The 17,430-nt window shown below is 39.4% G+C and overlaps 1 protein-coding gene across 4 annotated transcripts in view; it reads left to right on the top strand.

Moving 5' to 3' along the window:
- Positions 1–17,213, top strand: part of LOC126470232 (histone-lysine N-methyltransferase SMYD3) — a 234,589-nt gene extending 217,376 nt beyond the window's left edge. For all 4 annotated transcript variants that reach the window (XM_050097926.1, XM_050097927.1, XM_050097925.1 and 1 more), the window contains exons 7-9: positions 1,237–1,354; positions 7,754–7,916; positions 16,805–17,213. In XM_050097926.1, coding sequence (XP_049953883.1) covers positions 1,237–1,354; positions 7,754–7,916; positions 16,805–17,015 — 492 coding nt within the window. In that variant the 3' untranslated portion in view covers positions 17,016–17,213. The remainder of the gene's footprint in view (positions 1–1,236; positions 1,355–7,753; positions 7,917–16,804) is intronic.
- Positions 17,214–17,430: the final 217 nt, after the last annotated feature.

Here is a 17,430-nt window from a genome sequence, read left to right as displayed (position 1 = left end):
TAAATCAAACATGGAATGAATAAAGAAACATCACTGTAAAATAGATATATTGTAAATATTCAACCTATACACTGAAGATCTGCATGTGGTGTGATACAAAGTCCTTTGCCTGCTGGTGGTGTTGACATGCACAATTGTAAGTCTCTGTACAATAGTTCTGTTGTGCCTTACTGAAGTCAAAGTTCCACAATGCTAAATGTCTTAGCCATGAGCTGATGTCTCTGAGGCGAGGTAAACTACTGGGACTAGACTGGCTGGGCCCCTGAAGAGTAATGGGGCCTGCCGCTGCAGATGGCATTTCTATATATGGTCGAGTCTTGTGCCCTGGTGGCACTGCTGCGCAGGGGGTGTGAACCTGACACTGCTCAAGGTTGGACGGTGCTCATTGTAGTAATGACAACTGGTGGATGGCCACTGGACTTGTGCTGCCAACTTCAATGATGGTCTCCTGTGTGGTATTGGTTGTGCATTGATACTGCAATATGAATCTTCTGTTCCCATTGTAAAGCATCTTTCATTGCCAAAGTCACTTGGTACTTAGAATATCCGGATCACTGAGAAGCTTCATATATTCATTTTGTTCAATCTGCCCTGATTGGAACGAAGTCTTATATCATGTTGCTGTCCTGCTCACAAGTAGTTCACCGATGAAGACATTTACCTCATATCAGGTAGGGAGGAAATTATATGTAGTGAAAGTAACTATATTACAGCTAATTAGATTGGACATTGCTCCTTGCATACACTTAAATTGCATTTAGTTACTGTATTTCCCCTGCAGATGAGATATTGGTCCCTGATGCAGGAACTTATCCACTGCTCTGATGGTCCATTAGTATGTTGTGGGTGCTTTGTTAATGACTTTAATTAATGTTGTGATTAGAGGCCTAGTTTCAAATTATTTTGTAGAATAGCCTGTAGTGTGGATGATGATAAGTATAAGTGAAAGAGTTGTGAAATTTCATGACACTGAGTGGGTTTTTCCCAGGAATTAGCTACAGTAGAAGCACTTTGTTAATATTTACAGAAAATGACACAAATATAGTGTATCGTTTTAGGTTGCAGTTTAGTTATGTAATTTGAATTAATGCCTTCCACAAGTAGGAGAATCATCCTATTTCTAACACTTATTTGATGTTTTATTTTTGTAAGTGTCACTAATGACATTGTTATTTGTCAAGAAACAAATAAAATTACGTATATAAGTGAGACAGTAAGGATTTTCCTTTGTTACAGGGCATCAAAAGCAAATGTCCAGAATGTGGGACTGACATTTCACAAGAGCTGATAGATGAATATCAAAATGCTTCATCTTTCACTGAACGTCATCTGAATGACATGAAAGAATATTGCTGTATCCTTTTCTGAAGGGGCAGAGTGAATGAGAAAGGGAGAGATAGGAGGAGGACTGTATAAGTAACATCAAAACATCTTAACTAAAACCATTTATTACACATATCTTATCTTCAAAATTTAAGTTCACTTTAAGTATAAAGAAATCAGTCACTGTGGACATGTGCATTGGCATTAATTGATAATACTGTGTATTGATTCTTATGCTGATTTATTCAATTTCAACTACTTAATAAGTTCATGATCTCATCCGTATAGAAGGTCTGAGTATTTGACTATAATCCCTAAAAAAATAAATAAGTAAATAAAAATAAAAAATAAAAAATGTTTCAATGTAAACAAGCAGCTTCATTATGATATTCAAAATGCAATTTTTTTTTCAAATTGTAGTTGTGGTGGCCAATTACTTTGTCCACATTCATTTGACATTAAATCCAACATGTCATTGAACCAACCTACAAAAACATAAAACTATTTTGTTAAATGATAACTATGCATCTTTATTCATTGTTGATCATTTACAATAAAATAGGCTTTGTTATATACATCATAATAATAATGTAGGCAGTAGCATAGATACAGTCTTCAAAACTAAAGTCTATATTGTGCAGATCATAGAGTTATTTTACTTTCCTAACACCCAGTTATACAGCTTCATTTTTTAAAATAAAGTTAAATATTCTAGACTGAGCAATGAGTAGTGGATTTCTAGATCTTCTCAGCCTATGCCTCAGTATATTAAAATATGACATAGCTCTGGACTCCTGGTGGTGATTATTTTCCACCATCAATATATTCAGCTTTATTGTTCCCAATACTGTAGACCAACTGCTGGTATTGTTTAACATTTACACAGCGCACTAAAGTGCTCCTCCAGACAAGTTTTGCATGTTAGATGGGAGATATTCTTTATTTTTGTCTTAAAAATATTATCGAGATGGGGAGAATATTTCCATATGAGTAATCCATACAAAATAAGTGAGTGGGAAATTTTAATGTAGTGGATAATGTTCTGTTGCACAGAGATGTCTGATCATTTACATTATTTCTTTTTCCTGTTGTATGTGAAGCTCTTCCATTGTCTTTTTTAGGTAGATGCTGTTGGTATCTTTCACAATTTTGGAAGTCTCTGCATTTATCAGATATCAATAAGTTGCAATCAGACGTGGAATATGAGCTACTGTTTCTTTTAGCACGCCATGGAAATTCTAGAAACTTGCTTGGATATTTTTGCTAGGTGTACAGATTGTCATGAACTAAACATTGGTAGAGACAAGTATACCAGAATGTTCATTTTTCCAGTGTTTGTATGGACAGGTCTAAGTATCTCTTGTAGTGTATCGTCATTCAGTTCACTGTCTGTTTCTACTGTGTATAAACTATTTTCATCATCATCTTCTTCTTCTTTTTCTCCTCCTCCTCATCATTGTCCTATTGCAGCCTACCTGATTTACGTGTCTGTTGAAAAGGGGCTGAATTTTTTTTTGTGGTGAAAGTAAGTTCAGTCACATTAATACTATTTCAATTTTGTGAACCATTGTTTATGGCTAGTTTTATGCAGATAAGCAGGTAGACACATACTACACTTGACTGATGTCATATAGTATTTACTGTCCAAGTGCAGTAACCTAACACCAACACTGTAGTTTCCTGTTGTCGCAAAAAATTTATCAGCAGAAGATGCAAAACAAATCACATTGTTCTTCAACTCACAGGAACATTAGTTACAAGTGCACAGTAAGATTTTATTGTCATTAAACAATACTGTCACTACAGGTCAGAGTTAGAGATTGACATCGTTATGGGTATCACATAAGTTCGCATTAAAAGTAACTATCAAAAATTGTCACTGAATTATTGAGCAATATGGCAGGACACAAAATGTGTTGCAAACACTACATTTTTTTGTTTTGTTTTAACATATCCACCAGACAAACTGTGGTACATTTTCCATACAGGTGGACATACACTATGTGATCAAAAGTATCCGAACACCCCCAAAAACATACATTTTACATATTAGGTGCATTGTTCTGCCATCTACTGCCAGGTGCTCCATATCAGCAACCTGAGTAGTCATTAGACATCATGAGAGAGCAGAATGGGGCACTCAGCGGAACTCATGGACTTCAAATGTGTCACTTGTGTCATATGTCTGTATGAGAGATTTCCACACTTTTAAACATCCGTAGGTCCTCTGTTTCTGATGTGATAGTGAAGTGGAAACGTGAAGAAACAAGTACAGCACAAAAGCATACAGGCCAACCTCGTCTATTGACTGACAGAGACCGCCGACAGTTGAAGAGGGTTGTAAAGTGTAATAGGCAGACATCTATCCAGATCATCACACAGGAATTACAGGCTGCATCAGGATCCACTGCAAGTACTATGACAGTTAGGCAGGAGGTGAGAAAACTTGGATTTCATCGTCAAGCGGCTGCTCGTAAGCCACACATCATGATGGTAAATGCCAAAGGACGCCTCACATGGTGTAACGAGCGTAAACATTGGATGATTGAACAGTGGAAAAACATTGTGAGGAGTGATGAATCATGGTACACAATGTGGCAATCCAATGGCAGGCTATTGGTACAGCGAATGTTATGGTGTGGTTGTGTTTTTCATGGAGGGACTTGCATGCCTTGTTTTGCATGGCACTATCACAGCACGGTCCTACATTGATGTTTTAAGCACCTTCTTGCTTCCCACTGTTGAAGAGAAATTCAGGGATGGCGATTGCATCTTTCAACATGCACGAGCACCTGTTCATAATGCACGGCCTGTGGCGGAGAGGTTACATGACAATAACATCCCTGTAATGGACTGGCCTGCATCCTGAATCCTACAGAACACCTTAGGCATGTTTTGGAACACTGACTTCATGCCAGGCCTCACCGACCGACATTGATACCTCTCCTCAGTGCAGCACTCCATGAAAAATGGGCAGCCATTCCCCAAGAAACCTTCCAGCACCTGATTGAATGTATGCGTACATTCTACATTCTACATTTATACTCTGCAAGCCACCCAACGGTGTGTGACGGAGGGCGAGAGTGGAAGCTGTCATCAACGCTAAGGGTGGGGCAAACACCTTACTGAACTTCAGCATTACCAGTGGAGCGCGCCACGAACTTGTAAGTCATCTTCAGCCAGGTGTACGGATACTTTTGATCACATAGTGTAGATGTTGTTACTACATTACAGAATCACCACAGACTGACTCTTGCATGGTGGAGGTGACTCTTATAAAATGCAGCGTAAGAATAAATTGTTAATTTGAAACTACATTTTTAAATTAATGAAGTAATTAATTAGTGCTATATGTAAGATTATTCAGAAAAATTCAGACAACAAAAGTATGTAATCAAAGTCCAGAATCCCACAGTGGATCTGATGAAATCTACAATGAAAAATGAGGCTGTGTATGAACATTAAGTATAGTAGAAGACAATCAGTTTTAGGTAATTTAAAATACTTCTCAGGAAAGTGGGAATGCTTAACTTTGGGATAGTTTAGGTCACTTTATGGAACTATACTGATAAGCTCACCAGTTTTTGCATATATGAGGATAAGTTAATTATAACCTGCAAAGTAGCTATAAAATTTTATTGTAATAAAATGGGAAACTTACAAGAACATCATTTGTCAGCATATCTCCTTGCATTTCAACGCACTTGGTCCATTGTTGTACAAGCTTCCTGATGCCCTCATAAAAGAAGGTTCTCGGTTGAGCTGTGAGCCAGGAATGCACCGCTTCTTTCACTGCTTCGTCCGAGGCAAATCGATGGCCCCTTAATGCCTGTTTGAATGAACCAAACTAGTGGTAGTCAGAAGAGGCAAGATCAGGACTATATGGAGGATGATTCAGTTCTTAAAATTTGAGTTTCTGGAGTGTTTCAGCAGTGTGGGCAGCAATATGCAGACGGGCATTGTCGCGCAACAACACAACACCTTTTGACAGCAATCCTTGGTGTTTGCTTCGAATTGCAGGCTTTAGCCTGGCAATAAGCATCCCACTGTTGTTGTGCCCCTTTCCCCACAATGCTCCAGTACTGGACCACGTGCGCCCCAGAAAACCACAAGCATCAGTTTTCGTGCTGACAGTTGTATCTTGAACTTTTTCTTGCATGGCGAATTTGGATGTTTCCATTCCAAATTCTGCCGTTCACTCTCCAGCTCGTAATGATGGATCCATGTTTCATCACCAGTAATGATTCTGTCTAAGTAATTGACCCATTCATTACCATAGTGATCCAAATGCTTTTTGCAGATGTCCAAGCATGCTTGTTTATGCAACTGTGTGAGATGTTTTGGGACCCATCTGGCACAAACTTTATGAAACCCAAGTCTGTTGTGGATGATTTCGTAGGCGGAACTGTGACTAATTTTCAGACAATGTGCCACTTCGTCAATAGTTAATCGTCTGTCTAAGAGACTAATTTCATGCGAACGCTCAAAGGTTTCTTCACTTGTGGCGGTAAACGGTCGTCCGGCTTCTTCATCGTACGTAACACTTGCATGACCATTTCGGAATTTTTCAATCCATTCGTAGACACTCTGTTGTCACAAAACATTGTACCGAAAGTCTTTGATGAATTTTGGCCCCTGATACATCTCCCAACCACAAAAAACGGATCACTGAATGTTGCTCTTCTTTGATGCAAATAGACAGCGGAGCAGTCATGATTAACAGTATGGCAGCGGTACCGAAACTAACCTAGCAGCTATAAAATTGCAAAGATATAACAACAAATAGACAAAGTATGTGTCATCAACGTAAAATGACAATACTGCCAAGATAAACAAAACTATAACTAAATTGTGGGTAATAATTGACTTACTTTCATAGAAAATGATTGTGGAAACTTTAATTAATTTTAACTTTTAATTTACAGTGCCATAATGAACACTCATTACATAAATGAAATCAGAACACTTGGCATGAGGATCTGAACAATAAATTTAAGTGGAATTAAATCTAAGTAGAATCTTGAGATTTTCATATAAGTATTACATGCCAATAGGTAGACGTATTGAAAAGAAGATAAAAATTAGTAAGAAAAGTTACTTACGGGAGAAGAAGAATGCAACAGATGGAAAGAATCCACACCTGCAATGTCACACCATGGTCATGGGGAGCACTGTAATGTTCTGTTTCATGTTTTTGCAATTTATTTAAATATAACTTAATAGCGGGATGCTTTTGTACTCACCTTAGTCACCATTTAACCAAAATCAGAAATATCATGTGCATAATCTGCTTATGGACCCCACAAACATATTTCTGAATGTTGTCATGTTTTAACTGTGTGCATTTTATTTTCTAAGGCAGAATTTATTGACCAGTCCAACATTTTCTGTAACAGAAGTAGTAAACTGCTTAAAACTATAGTCAGGCTGGCCTGTGTACCAGACCAGTGATTGTCAATTTAAGATGAATTCACAGATTTTTCATTGTAGACTAGTATGTGCCATTTAATTGTTTTGTTAATTGTTTTCTGTTCTTCAGCAAAGCTGAATTTTTATTTACATCTTTTACAATTTTTCAGAATTGGCACTCCGTATTCTCTCTTTCTCTATTTAGTGCATCATTGACAGGGTCCTGCAATCCTTTAGCTGCACGTGTATACTTGTACCGCTTATTCCTTGTTCTTTATCTTCTTCCAGGAACTTCTGTATTTTTAATGGGCATCTTATATCCTTTATTTTGATGAGGTGTCTACACTGTCATTCTTTCCCTATTTTTGCCGGCTCGGATGGCCGAGCAGTTCTAGGTGCTACAGTCTGGAACCACGCAACCGCTACAGTCCCAGGTTCGAATCCTGCCTCGGGCATGGATGTGTGTGATGTCCTTAGGTTAGTTAGGTTTAAGTAGTTCTAAGTTCTAGGGGACTGATGGCCTTATAAGTTAAGTCCCATAGTGCTCAGAGCCATTTGAACCTTTCCCTATTTTCATCATAACTAATTTTCCCCAGTTTTTACACCATGCATCTTCTCCTCATTAACCCATCTCTTAAAACTGCAAATTTTTTCTTACTCCTTTTTAACTACTCATATTTCTGAATTACATGAAACAGCTTCCTCAATAATTTGTGATTTTAGTTTTTAATGGAAATTCTGATTGGTTTACTTTACCAAACAGTGGTCATTGTTGTTATGTGCACATTGTCCAAGATTACCATCACCATTTTTGTGCAATTTTTAAGCATATTGCGTGGAAAAATTTGAACAGTATTATGACATCTACTGAGAAATAATATAATACAGAAGTGGGATGACATAGAATAACTTAAGTTTCATTATTATCATTAAAAGATAATTTGTAGATGAAATTCATGTAATATATACACATGGCTGCAAAAATCTGTGAAGTTCTGTTATGTTCCTGACTTATTAAAAGATCTGGATGTCTGCATTAGTTGTTTAAAAAAACAAGAAGGACTTTTCCACCCTTACAATCTGCAGCATGTAAAAACATTGGATATGGCATTTGAAACTGCTATTCAGATGGGCTTATTTACGCAGGCAAGAAAATATGGTGAGGAGCTAATTCCAGGCCTCAGGTAATATTTCCAATCATTATTAAAGGACATTTTAAGTAAATACTGATGTTACAGAGAGAGCTCAAAGCTTTGCAACGTGGAACAATTGGGAATCACATGTTGAAGATTCTTTATGAGGTTTCCAGTTAAGCTCTCCCAATGATTTTCCTTTCAGTTTTAATTAATTGAAACAACATAATTCCATCTTTAAATTAGTTTGCATGAACTGTGAAGATGAGGTTATGTTTGTACATTGTGTTGGGACTTAACTACACATTTACATCTGTATCGGAGCATGACAACAAAGTTAAGGGGACATTGTATGTCCTATACTGCCAGTGTTAAATTATCGAATTTTGTGATCGAATTTTGTGACCCATTATCTTGGAAACTTTTTAAGACACCGACTTACAACTTTCCATAATTATTGAATGCACCTTTCTAGATACACTGAACTAGAATTATTACTAAAATTGTATTGTGGGGCATGTTATCTTTTTTTTTTTTTTTTCAAAAACTCTATTTTTTTGACAGAATTTCGTAAATAAATAAACATAAAAACAAAACAACTCAGGATATTTTAATTATTCTAGTTCCATATGTGTTGAATCTCACACTTGTCATGCTGTGAAAATTTCATGTCTCTACCATCAGTCCTTTTATAGAAAATCAACCATTTATTGCAAAAAATGTAGTTAAGAGATATTGAGGCTTAGAACTTTTTTATTACAAATTCTTATACAGACTTACATTTCTGCATATTTTATCCACTAGAATTGCCCTGGCCCATAGTCTGTGTCTTCTTCAGTATCACAACAGCCCAGTGGTTGCCTCCTCCTTTTCTTTCTTGCTTCTTTTGTCATTTGCTGAGCATCTAACTCTGCTTCACATACACAAAGCTCATCCAGTTCCCGCAGTCCTTTAGCTGTGTTCTGTCCAAATCTTACCCCTAACTTCTCCAGAACCTTAAGTCTTTCATAGTTCCCACCATTAAAAGTTATTACAGCATCAGACACTGCTAACTTTAGAGCCATAAGGCCAACAAATACATTTTTAGGCACACGAAACCACACAACATTATTGAAGGACTCATTCACATTATGGGTCTTCCCATGTAAATACTTCTTTCGTATCTCAGGATTTGCCAAATCTCTGTAAATAAGATTGATTGCCTCCATTACTGTCAAAGGAAGAGAATGTTTAAGTGTAAATTCATGCAGGCTGCCAGAAAATTCAGAAGTGACCATGCCCCCTAGTGTATCACTTCAGGAACATTATCGTGGTTTCCTTCACTGCTAGCACATGTGTTTTAAAGTACTTCTGAAGAAAATATCTGTTACCCGCAAATTTGCATTTCTTGAAGTTACTTTTATGCTTAGTTATTTTATTTATGTATAAAAAGCAATATTAGTTAGCTTATTACAAAAGTAGCCGATAAGCACACTACTTTCAATGAAAACTAGTATCAGAAAAAAAGACTGATTTGTTTATTTGTAATGCCAACTTCTGAGACATAGCAGTAGGCACAAAACAAAGCAATTCACAGCCTTCTAGACTGTGTAGTTCCCAAGATATGACTGCTCAACTGTGGCAGTATATGTGTAGCCACAAAATTTGACAGTCACATGTTAACATTCAAAATATTATTTGAAGGTCTCACAATTGTCTGATTGTAATGTATTATATACCAAAATGTTCAGGAAACTCCAAAGTACATTATGGTGTAGAAAACATAAAATGTCAAATTTCAACGAATTTCACGTAGTGTCCCCGTAAGTGATTATAATAATTTAATTGCAGCAATTAAAAGTGGTATTTAGATACTGTCAAATAATTAGAATAAAAATCCAAGTTACTTCGTGAAGGAAACAAGTACATTGAAATCTTAATTTTGAAACAGAAGAATGATATACCAAGTCTTTATCCAATCTCCCCCACAAACTATTTCTTGAGATAATTAACATATTGGAGTAAGAGGAAGTATTGACTGTGTACAGAGGAGCATGCCAAAGATGAGAAGCAATTTAATCAACTAAATTATAACTGCTGCAGAAATAGTAATCAACTGTATACGCAAATTCTTATAGGTAGTGATGGTCCCATAAAAATATTAAGAATTGATCATGTAGTCAAAGTGTAAATAAGATAATCAGTTGTAGTGTGTGCAGCACATCAGTCCTTATCGCTCTTTATTCACAGAAAAATGAGTAATATTGTTACAACGATATATAACCCCTGTATGGACTAAACATTTATTAACCAAGTAAATATTAAATGTAAATATTTTTGTTTAAAACCAAGGCTGTACCAATACTCTGACATTTCAAGGAAGAGTTTAAGTAATAAATAAATTCATTAAATTAAATAATAAACAAATACTAAAGTTCAGTAACTTGTTACAAAGTGATATTTATTCCTGTTGTGATCCCGTAGTAAAGGTATTTATTCCTAGTTAACATTTTTTGTAGCAGTCTGTAGTTTGAAGAAGTAGTTAACACTTAACTGAGGAAGCAGCTTGTCCAAACATGTTTATGTGTAATGTGTGTGTAAGTATTATCTGCAAGTTGGTCATTTACTGGAACTACACATTTTTGTAAATGTAATAATTTCCCAGTTTCTGGGTTTGCAATATAGTAAATGTTGTCATTTTCCTTTCAGAAAATTTTTAAAACATTCCTAGTTGTCATCATTTGATGTTGAGCAAATGTTTTATTGGTTGCTATATGGACTCCAAGCAAATTGTGAACAAAACACACTGTATGTGATCCTATTGAGTGTGTCCTGGCATCGTCAAAGAATAAAACACTCTCACAGAATCTTTAAGACCAACCCAAAGGCTGTGCCAAACCATAAAATAGTTAAATATAAGGGAATGTCAAATATAATATCATTTACCAAAAAATACGTTGCTAGAGGCTTATCTTTGACTAAAGACAGAACTTTGATATTTTTTCCAATATGATTTGAGTAAAAAGAGCATCCAAGTTGACATTTTATGTAAACGAAAGCCTCTGTCTTTGATAGTTAAATTATCTGCCACTCTAATATTAATTAATTTTTAATTACATTGTCCAAAAGATTGAAATCTTCAGTACCAAGACAGTTGCCAATCCACATGCACCTCTACCCGATTCCCCATGCCTGAAATTTGTCCTATTAGTCTACTCTTGCACTGTCCTCTCCACAGACCCCCTCTTCTTCTGTTCTGTCTCCATCTCCCATTTCACTCCTGTTTGTCATTGTGTGCCATATTCAGCTCCTTGCGCCTGCACCAGAGTGAGCTCACTAGTGCCACGTTCTTATCCCACTCCCTTGCTCCCTCTTTCTTCTAGCTCTCAGCTATCCTCCCCTCTACATTTCCCACCCTCTTCCCACCTCCTTCTCCTTTCATCCATTCCAAATAACACAATGCCTCACACCATTGAAGCTGCTGAGCTGGAATGTGTTGTACTAGTTAGCTCTGAAGGAAGACATTCTCTAAATGTCCAGGAATGTTTTCAATCTTAGTTTAGGTGCATGCTGACCACTCCACAACCACACATCGAGTGGTTACATGTACTACTATAATTTTTTGTACACCACACAGAATTTTCAATTACCATAATTATTCATAGACATCTAGCACAAGTTGAACCATACTTTGATCAAATCCATAGACCAGAACAGCAACTATTCATTTTTTAAACTTGACAGTCTTCATGTAGAGATGACACCACCATTCTGTTGAAAAGGGGAAATGAGGAAGACTTACTGTAGTCAGTAAGAACTGTCATGAAATAACTTAGTAACTGGGTATAGAATAATCAGCTTATAATAAACAGTCAAAAATACTAATACAGTGCTCCAAATAAGGATATGTACACTTGCTAGTAGCACAGAAGCCAAATTCATAGAATTATAGCTGCAAAACAAATGGAAGTGGATAATTTGTAATTTAAAATGTGTAACCATAGAAATTACTTTTATGTGTACCTATATGTTTAAATTGATTTGACCAGAGTTTTATCTGCTGTATCTGCTGTACCAAGGGTTTCCAAAACTCCAGCTTGCTAAGGACACCACCTCTGGAGAGCAACAAAAACTATTTGGTATCAACACAAACACACTGGGTTGTTTTCATAATTAAACCTCCAGCAGCTGCTATGATACTGTGTGGTACCAGTATCACCACTAGTGGCATCAGCACTGCCACAAACCGCCCTGCCACTGTCGCACTACCGCGCTTTCACAAGTCACGTGCTTCTGCCGATGTCCTTTTGCCGGGCGAGTATCTGGGTCACTGCCCAACCACTCTGCAGTGAGTTCACACTCCGTACTTAAGACGGCTGCACCTAGCAACTCGTCAATCGGAGTTCAGATCACCAAGCTAACGAGGAGTCTGTTACTGCGTCATCCACAGACTTCAACCACCCTGTACTACTGTACTGTTCACTTCTGACCTCAACCTCATGGAATTTGTACTTCGTCCATCCTCGACCACCGTATCTCTCACCACTGACCTCAGCCTCCAGACTTCAGATTTCATCCATCCTCGAGCAAACTACTGCTTACCAATAACCACAATCTCACAGACTTCATCAGTGTAAGAACATTCCAGTGCAAAGTCAGTGACTGACTTTCAGCCTGAACCAAGAAGTGCAGACACATGTCCCAAGGAACTGTGTTCATGTATTCTGTTCATTAGATTTAATAAAAATACAGTTATTCCTTGCTACATGGGCACTTCAATTCATAGCATGTTCCATCCCCTGAATCACAAATGCTGCAACATGAGGATCAAAGTTGTAAAGTTTAGCCACAGTATGCAGCACCAAAGATTGAACATTAAATGTCCACATCCCATTGACTATAATGACTAGAGTAATTGGCTTTGGCATCCTGTCCCAATAGTGACTACCATTCAGCCCATCAGATTTTTGTGCTTCTGTGCTTGCACAAAATAGTCTTTTCATACTCCTGCACAGCTTAGAACAGTTACTATTTTTTCCTTCTGAAGCACCTCATCAATGCCAGATGCTCATACTCCTGTGCACACTCACTGTTCTTGTCACCTCCATCGATTCCACAGGACTCGTTCCTCATCCTGCCTCCTCCACTTTTCTGCACTCGTGCACACAATACACAATCCACCTCCTCCACCACTCTGCTTCTTGGTTCCTATCTGGTCTTTAATTTTTATGAGTGCACTGGTGTCACTGGCACCTCTACCATCAGGGTATCTGCCTCAGGCACATCTGCTAGCAGCCAGCCTGCAGCCGACCCACCAGCAGTTGACCCGCCTGCCAGCATCCTGCCCTCCCACCACCAGCAGCCTGCCATCCCGACAGCAGCTGCCCTTCCGCCAGCAGCCTGTAGCCCCCCCCCCCCCCCCCCGGCAGCAGCTGCCCTTCCGCCAGCAGCCAGTACGCCCCCCCCCGGCAGCCAGCACACCCCTCCTCCCCCACCCCCAGCAGCCTGCACGCCCCCCTGCTCCCCCCCCCCCTTGCTCCCCCCCCTGGCAGCCTGCACGCCCCTCCTCCCCCCCCCCCCCCGTCAGCCTGCGCATCCCCCCTCCCTCCCCCTGGCAGCCTGCACGCCCACCCACATCAGCATCCTGCACGCCTGCCAGCATCCTGCACGCCTGCCGGCATTGTGCCTTCCTGCTGGCATTGTGCCTTCCTGCCGGCATCGTGCCTTTCAGCCAGCAGCCTGCTCCCCCACCAGTGGCTTGCACAATCACCTGTCTGCAGCTAGCCCACACACAGATGGCCTGTTGGCAGTTGGCCATCCCACACTCCCCCCAGGCTGCGAATTGAACTTCCCTCAGTCTCCATTTATGCAGTCCTGTAAATTTCAACACAAACCCAGACAGCGCCAGGTTTCATCCCAATTGCCACCACCAGTGGCTGGATCTGTGCTCCACGACAATGAAATGGCATCTCTATTGCTACCCTTGGTGGCCAGGTTGACCTACCCAGAAAATGGCACAGTACATTTCTCTTTTTCAGATTTGTTCCTACCATTCCTTTTCCATGGCAGACTCATTTACTACAGTTGCAACCAATACATCTACCTTTGGCCAACACTCCATGTGTCCAGACCTCCACTGTTATGAACACCAAACTCAAGGATCATTTCCTCCAGCCTGGGGCATCTCCTACCTTGTCTCCGAGATGGTTCTGTCTTATCTGGCAGAGGGGAGGAGGGATGCTGTATACCCAGGATACCACCTGTGACACAGCCACCAAGTGTGCAGCTGTATGCCATGGGTTACCAAAACTCCAGCCCACTAATGACACTACTTCTGGTGATCTAAAGAAAACAGTTCGACATAAACGCAAACACGCCAGGTTGTTTTTATAACCGAATCTCCAGCAACCACCATGGGACTGTATTTGTCCAGCCTCAGTGCTAGAGGTGTAAGCAATGCCACAAATGGCACTGCCATTGTGACTCTATGTCACTTCTGCGTGTCAAGTGCCTCTGCTGGTAACCGCCTGCTGGGCGAGCATTTAAGTTGCCACCCATCCATTCTACAGTGAGTTCACACTTCAGGCTTATGCTAGATGCACCTAGCAGCTAATCAGAGTTCACATCGTCAAGCCGACAAAGAGTATCTTGCCACAGGATCCACAGACTTCAACCGTCCTCGAGTACCCTATCAGTCGCTGCCAACCTTGGCCTTACGGACTTCGGACTTAGCCCACTGCTCTCCATCAACCAACCTCATGGACTTGCATCAGTGTAAAAACAATCCAGTGCAATGTCAGTGACTGACTTACTGCCTGATCCAAGTAGTGCTAACTCACATCCAAAGAAACTTATGTTCTTGTGTTCTGGTCATTCGACTTAATAATCATACAATTTTTCCTTGCTATCTGGGCACTTCATTTTGTAGTTTGTTGCCTCTCTCAGTCACTAACACTACATTATGCATAAGCTCCTTTTGTAGGTGAGAAGTCCAATAGAAGTAGAATACAACACAATACAATGTGGCAGTAACTACCAAATTAAATGTGGACTAAGAGTTCTGAAATAATGTTGGAACAGAAATTAAATAATTAAAAGACATTTGAGATTTTTGTGGATTTTTTTCCCCCTGTGGTGTGATGTGCTCGACCAAATGCTAGGCTGCAAAGTTAAAAATGTGTTCAGTAACTGTACTTGATGCTAACCTACTTTCTATGTGTCATCCCTATGTCCCATCCTCTCCCACCCCACTTCTTTCCCATCCTCCAACACCCTGTACAGGAGCCTCTCCTCATCCCATGTCTCGCATTAACTGACCCCCCCCCTCTCCCTCCTCCCCCCCCCCCCCCACACACACACTCACCCATTCCTTCCACTTTCTTCTCCATCCTACCCTCTCACCCCCCCCCTGTGGCCATTTCATGGTCTTATTACCATATATTGTCTTTCAAAACTATGCTTCACTTCATTCTGTTCATCTTTTAAGATAGTTGTTAGACTTTTAAAATTCAATATGATTTCAACAGCACAACATGATAATTTCCTTCGTGAAGTAATTTGAAGCTTCAGGAGCTTAAAATATTTGAGCCTTTGCTCCCTTGCATCAGTGACAGTACATATGTGTCAACCATTTTGAAGTAATATAAAACCGAAATGAGGTGTTATACTCCCTCTGTCAGAAAAGTTCCAAGATATGGTCTTCTTCTTCTAATTTTTTTTTTTAAATAGAAAATTGCACTTACCAAATGATGATCCTAGCTCCAATTGAATTAGTCCCTCTGGCTATCTGTACACAGTTGCCAACGTTTCTGGAAGTCTTGGAAGCAAGCAGGGAAATTTTCCACTGGGACGACACTTATAAGGTCATTTGTCATGGCCTGTTGGATGTCTACAATATCTTGATGAAGGTTTCCTTTCAGTCACCTTTTCACTCGTGGAAACAAGAAAAAATCACAAGGAGTGAGGTCAGGTGAATATGGGGGATGGTGGATGGCAATATCAGAATGTCTGGCCAGATACTCAGTAGCAGGTAAAACAGTATGGGGTCGGTCATTGTCATGCAGTTAGAACCAGTCCTAAGAGTGCCACAAATCAGGACAGTGACATCAAATAGCTTGTTGCAAATGCTTCAAGACATTGATGTAAAGAGCCTGGTTAACTGTTTAGACCTGGAGGAATGTACTCATGGTGAGCTAATCCTTTACTATCAAAGAAAGCAATCAACATTGCCTTTGTTCTCATAGGTTGTCACTTGTCTTTTTTTGAGGCTGATGATTCAGGACTCTGCCGTTGAGCACTTTGATGCTTCATGTGAGGGTTGTACTTTATGATATCACACGCACAGTTACATGACTGTCTTCTTGCAACAACTGCCTTATGTGTTCCATGTTTGCATTGGTATGTGAAGTAGACTTGCGACCAGCTCTGGGCTCGTCCATCTCGCATTGAATCTCTGCCTTCTTGAAACTTTTTGTGCCACTCGAAAACATGACTTCTTGAAAGTGCCTCACCTGCCTATGCTTGCTTAATTGCTGTCCAAAATTCACATTGGGGTTCTCCTGAGCTTAATGCAGAACTTAATGTTCTCTCTTTGCTCACAATCAGCATCCATTGTGTCACCGTAACTAATGTGCCAAGAACCAAATGTGTTGCTAAGTACAGCCCTGCCACCTATTGAGCTTGCCAGGAAATATGGCCAAGGTCATTTCAAGGACGTACACATACTAGGTAACATAAAAATAACATTTGTTCCATTTTAGTATTGCAAATTAAAAAAAAAAAAGAAAACTCTATCCTGGAACCTTTCTGACAAAGGGAGTATATACCCAGAGACGATACTTTAAGATTTCATTATCTTCCTCCTCCTATTCCTCCTCATGCTCTGCAATATTTTCCTGTTCCTCTTGTGAAAGAAAATAAGCTCTTCTTTCTACCATATCCATTGTATATTTCTGTTACAGGAAATATTATGGAGAACGACATCCTCTGCTTGGGATTTCACTCATGAAGTGTGGTAAGATATGTGTTTATCTTGGAGACTTCTCAGCAGCACGCGATAAACTGGAAGAAGCAGAACATGTTATAAAATTAACTCATGGTGTGGATCACATTTTATATAAATCAGAGCTTGAACCACTGTTGTTAACGTGCCACGTTGAACTAAAGAGTTAGGCTTTTTTTCCTGTTTATATAATAAGCTGTTTCCACACCTCCTTTTTTTTTTTTAAGGAACTGGCTATGTGAGGTAAAATAAACCATATTATTGCTATGAGTGGATGGATGTGGTGTTTGGGTGTTAACAGCTGGATTTATGACTTGATGTAGGATTGACATCTGTTGTTGCTGGTGAGAGTAAAATGATAGTCTGAAGATTTATAAAAATGAGGAAAGGCATCTTCTCAATTGCAGCTGATTGATATGTTATACACACATGCATTACACTAGCTTTTGAGTTCTTTTTTCCAAAAAGAAGTGCTAGCTCGTTTGAAGGCTAATGTCATTTCATATACTGTCAGATACATCTTTGTGCAATGCTTCTGTCAGCTGTAGGTGATGCTTACCTTTCCTCGTTTGTGTTTGTTCTTTT

This window comes from Schistocerca serialis, chromosome 3, assembly GCF_023864345.2.
Source record: "Schistocerca serialis cubense isolate TAMUIC-IGC-003099 chromosome 3, iqSchSeri2.2, whole genome shotgun sequence".
Lineage (NCBI taxonomy): Eukaryota > Metazoa > Arthropoda > Insecta > Orthoptera > Acrididae > Schistocerca > Schistocerca serialis.
The sequence above is the reverse complement of the archived record's forward strand: the minus strand, read 5'-3'. Positions and strand labels throughout refer to the sequence as shown.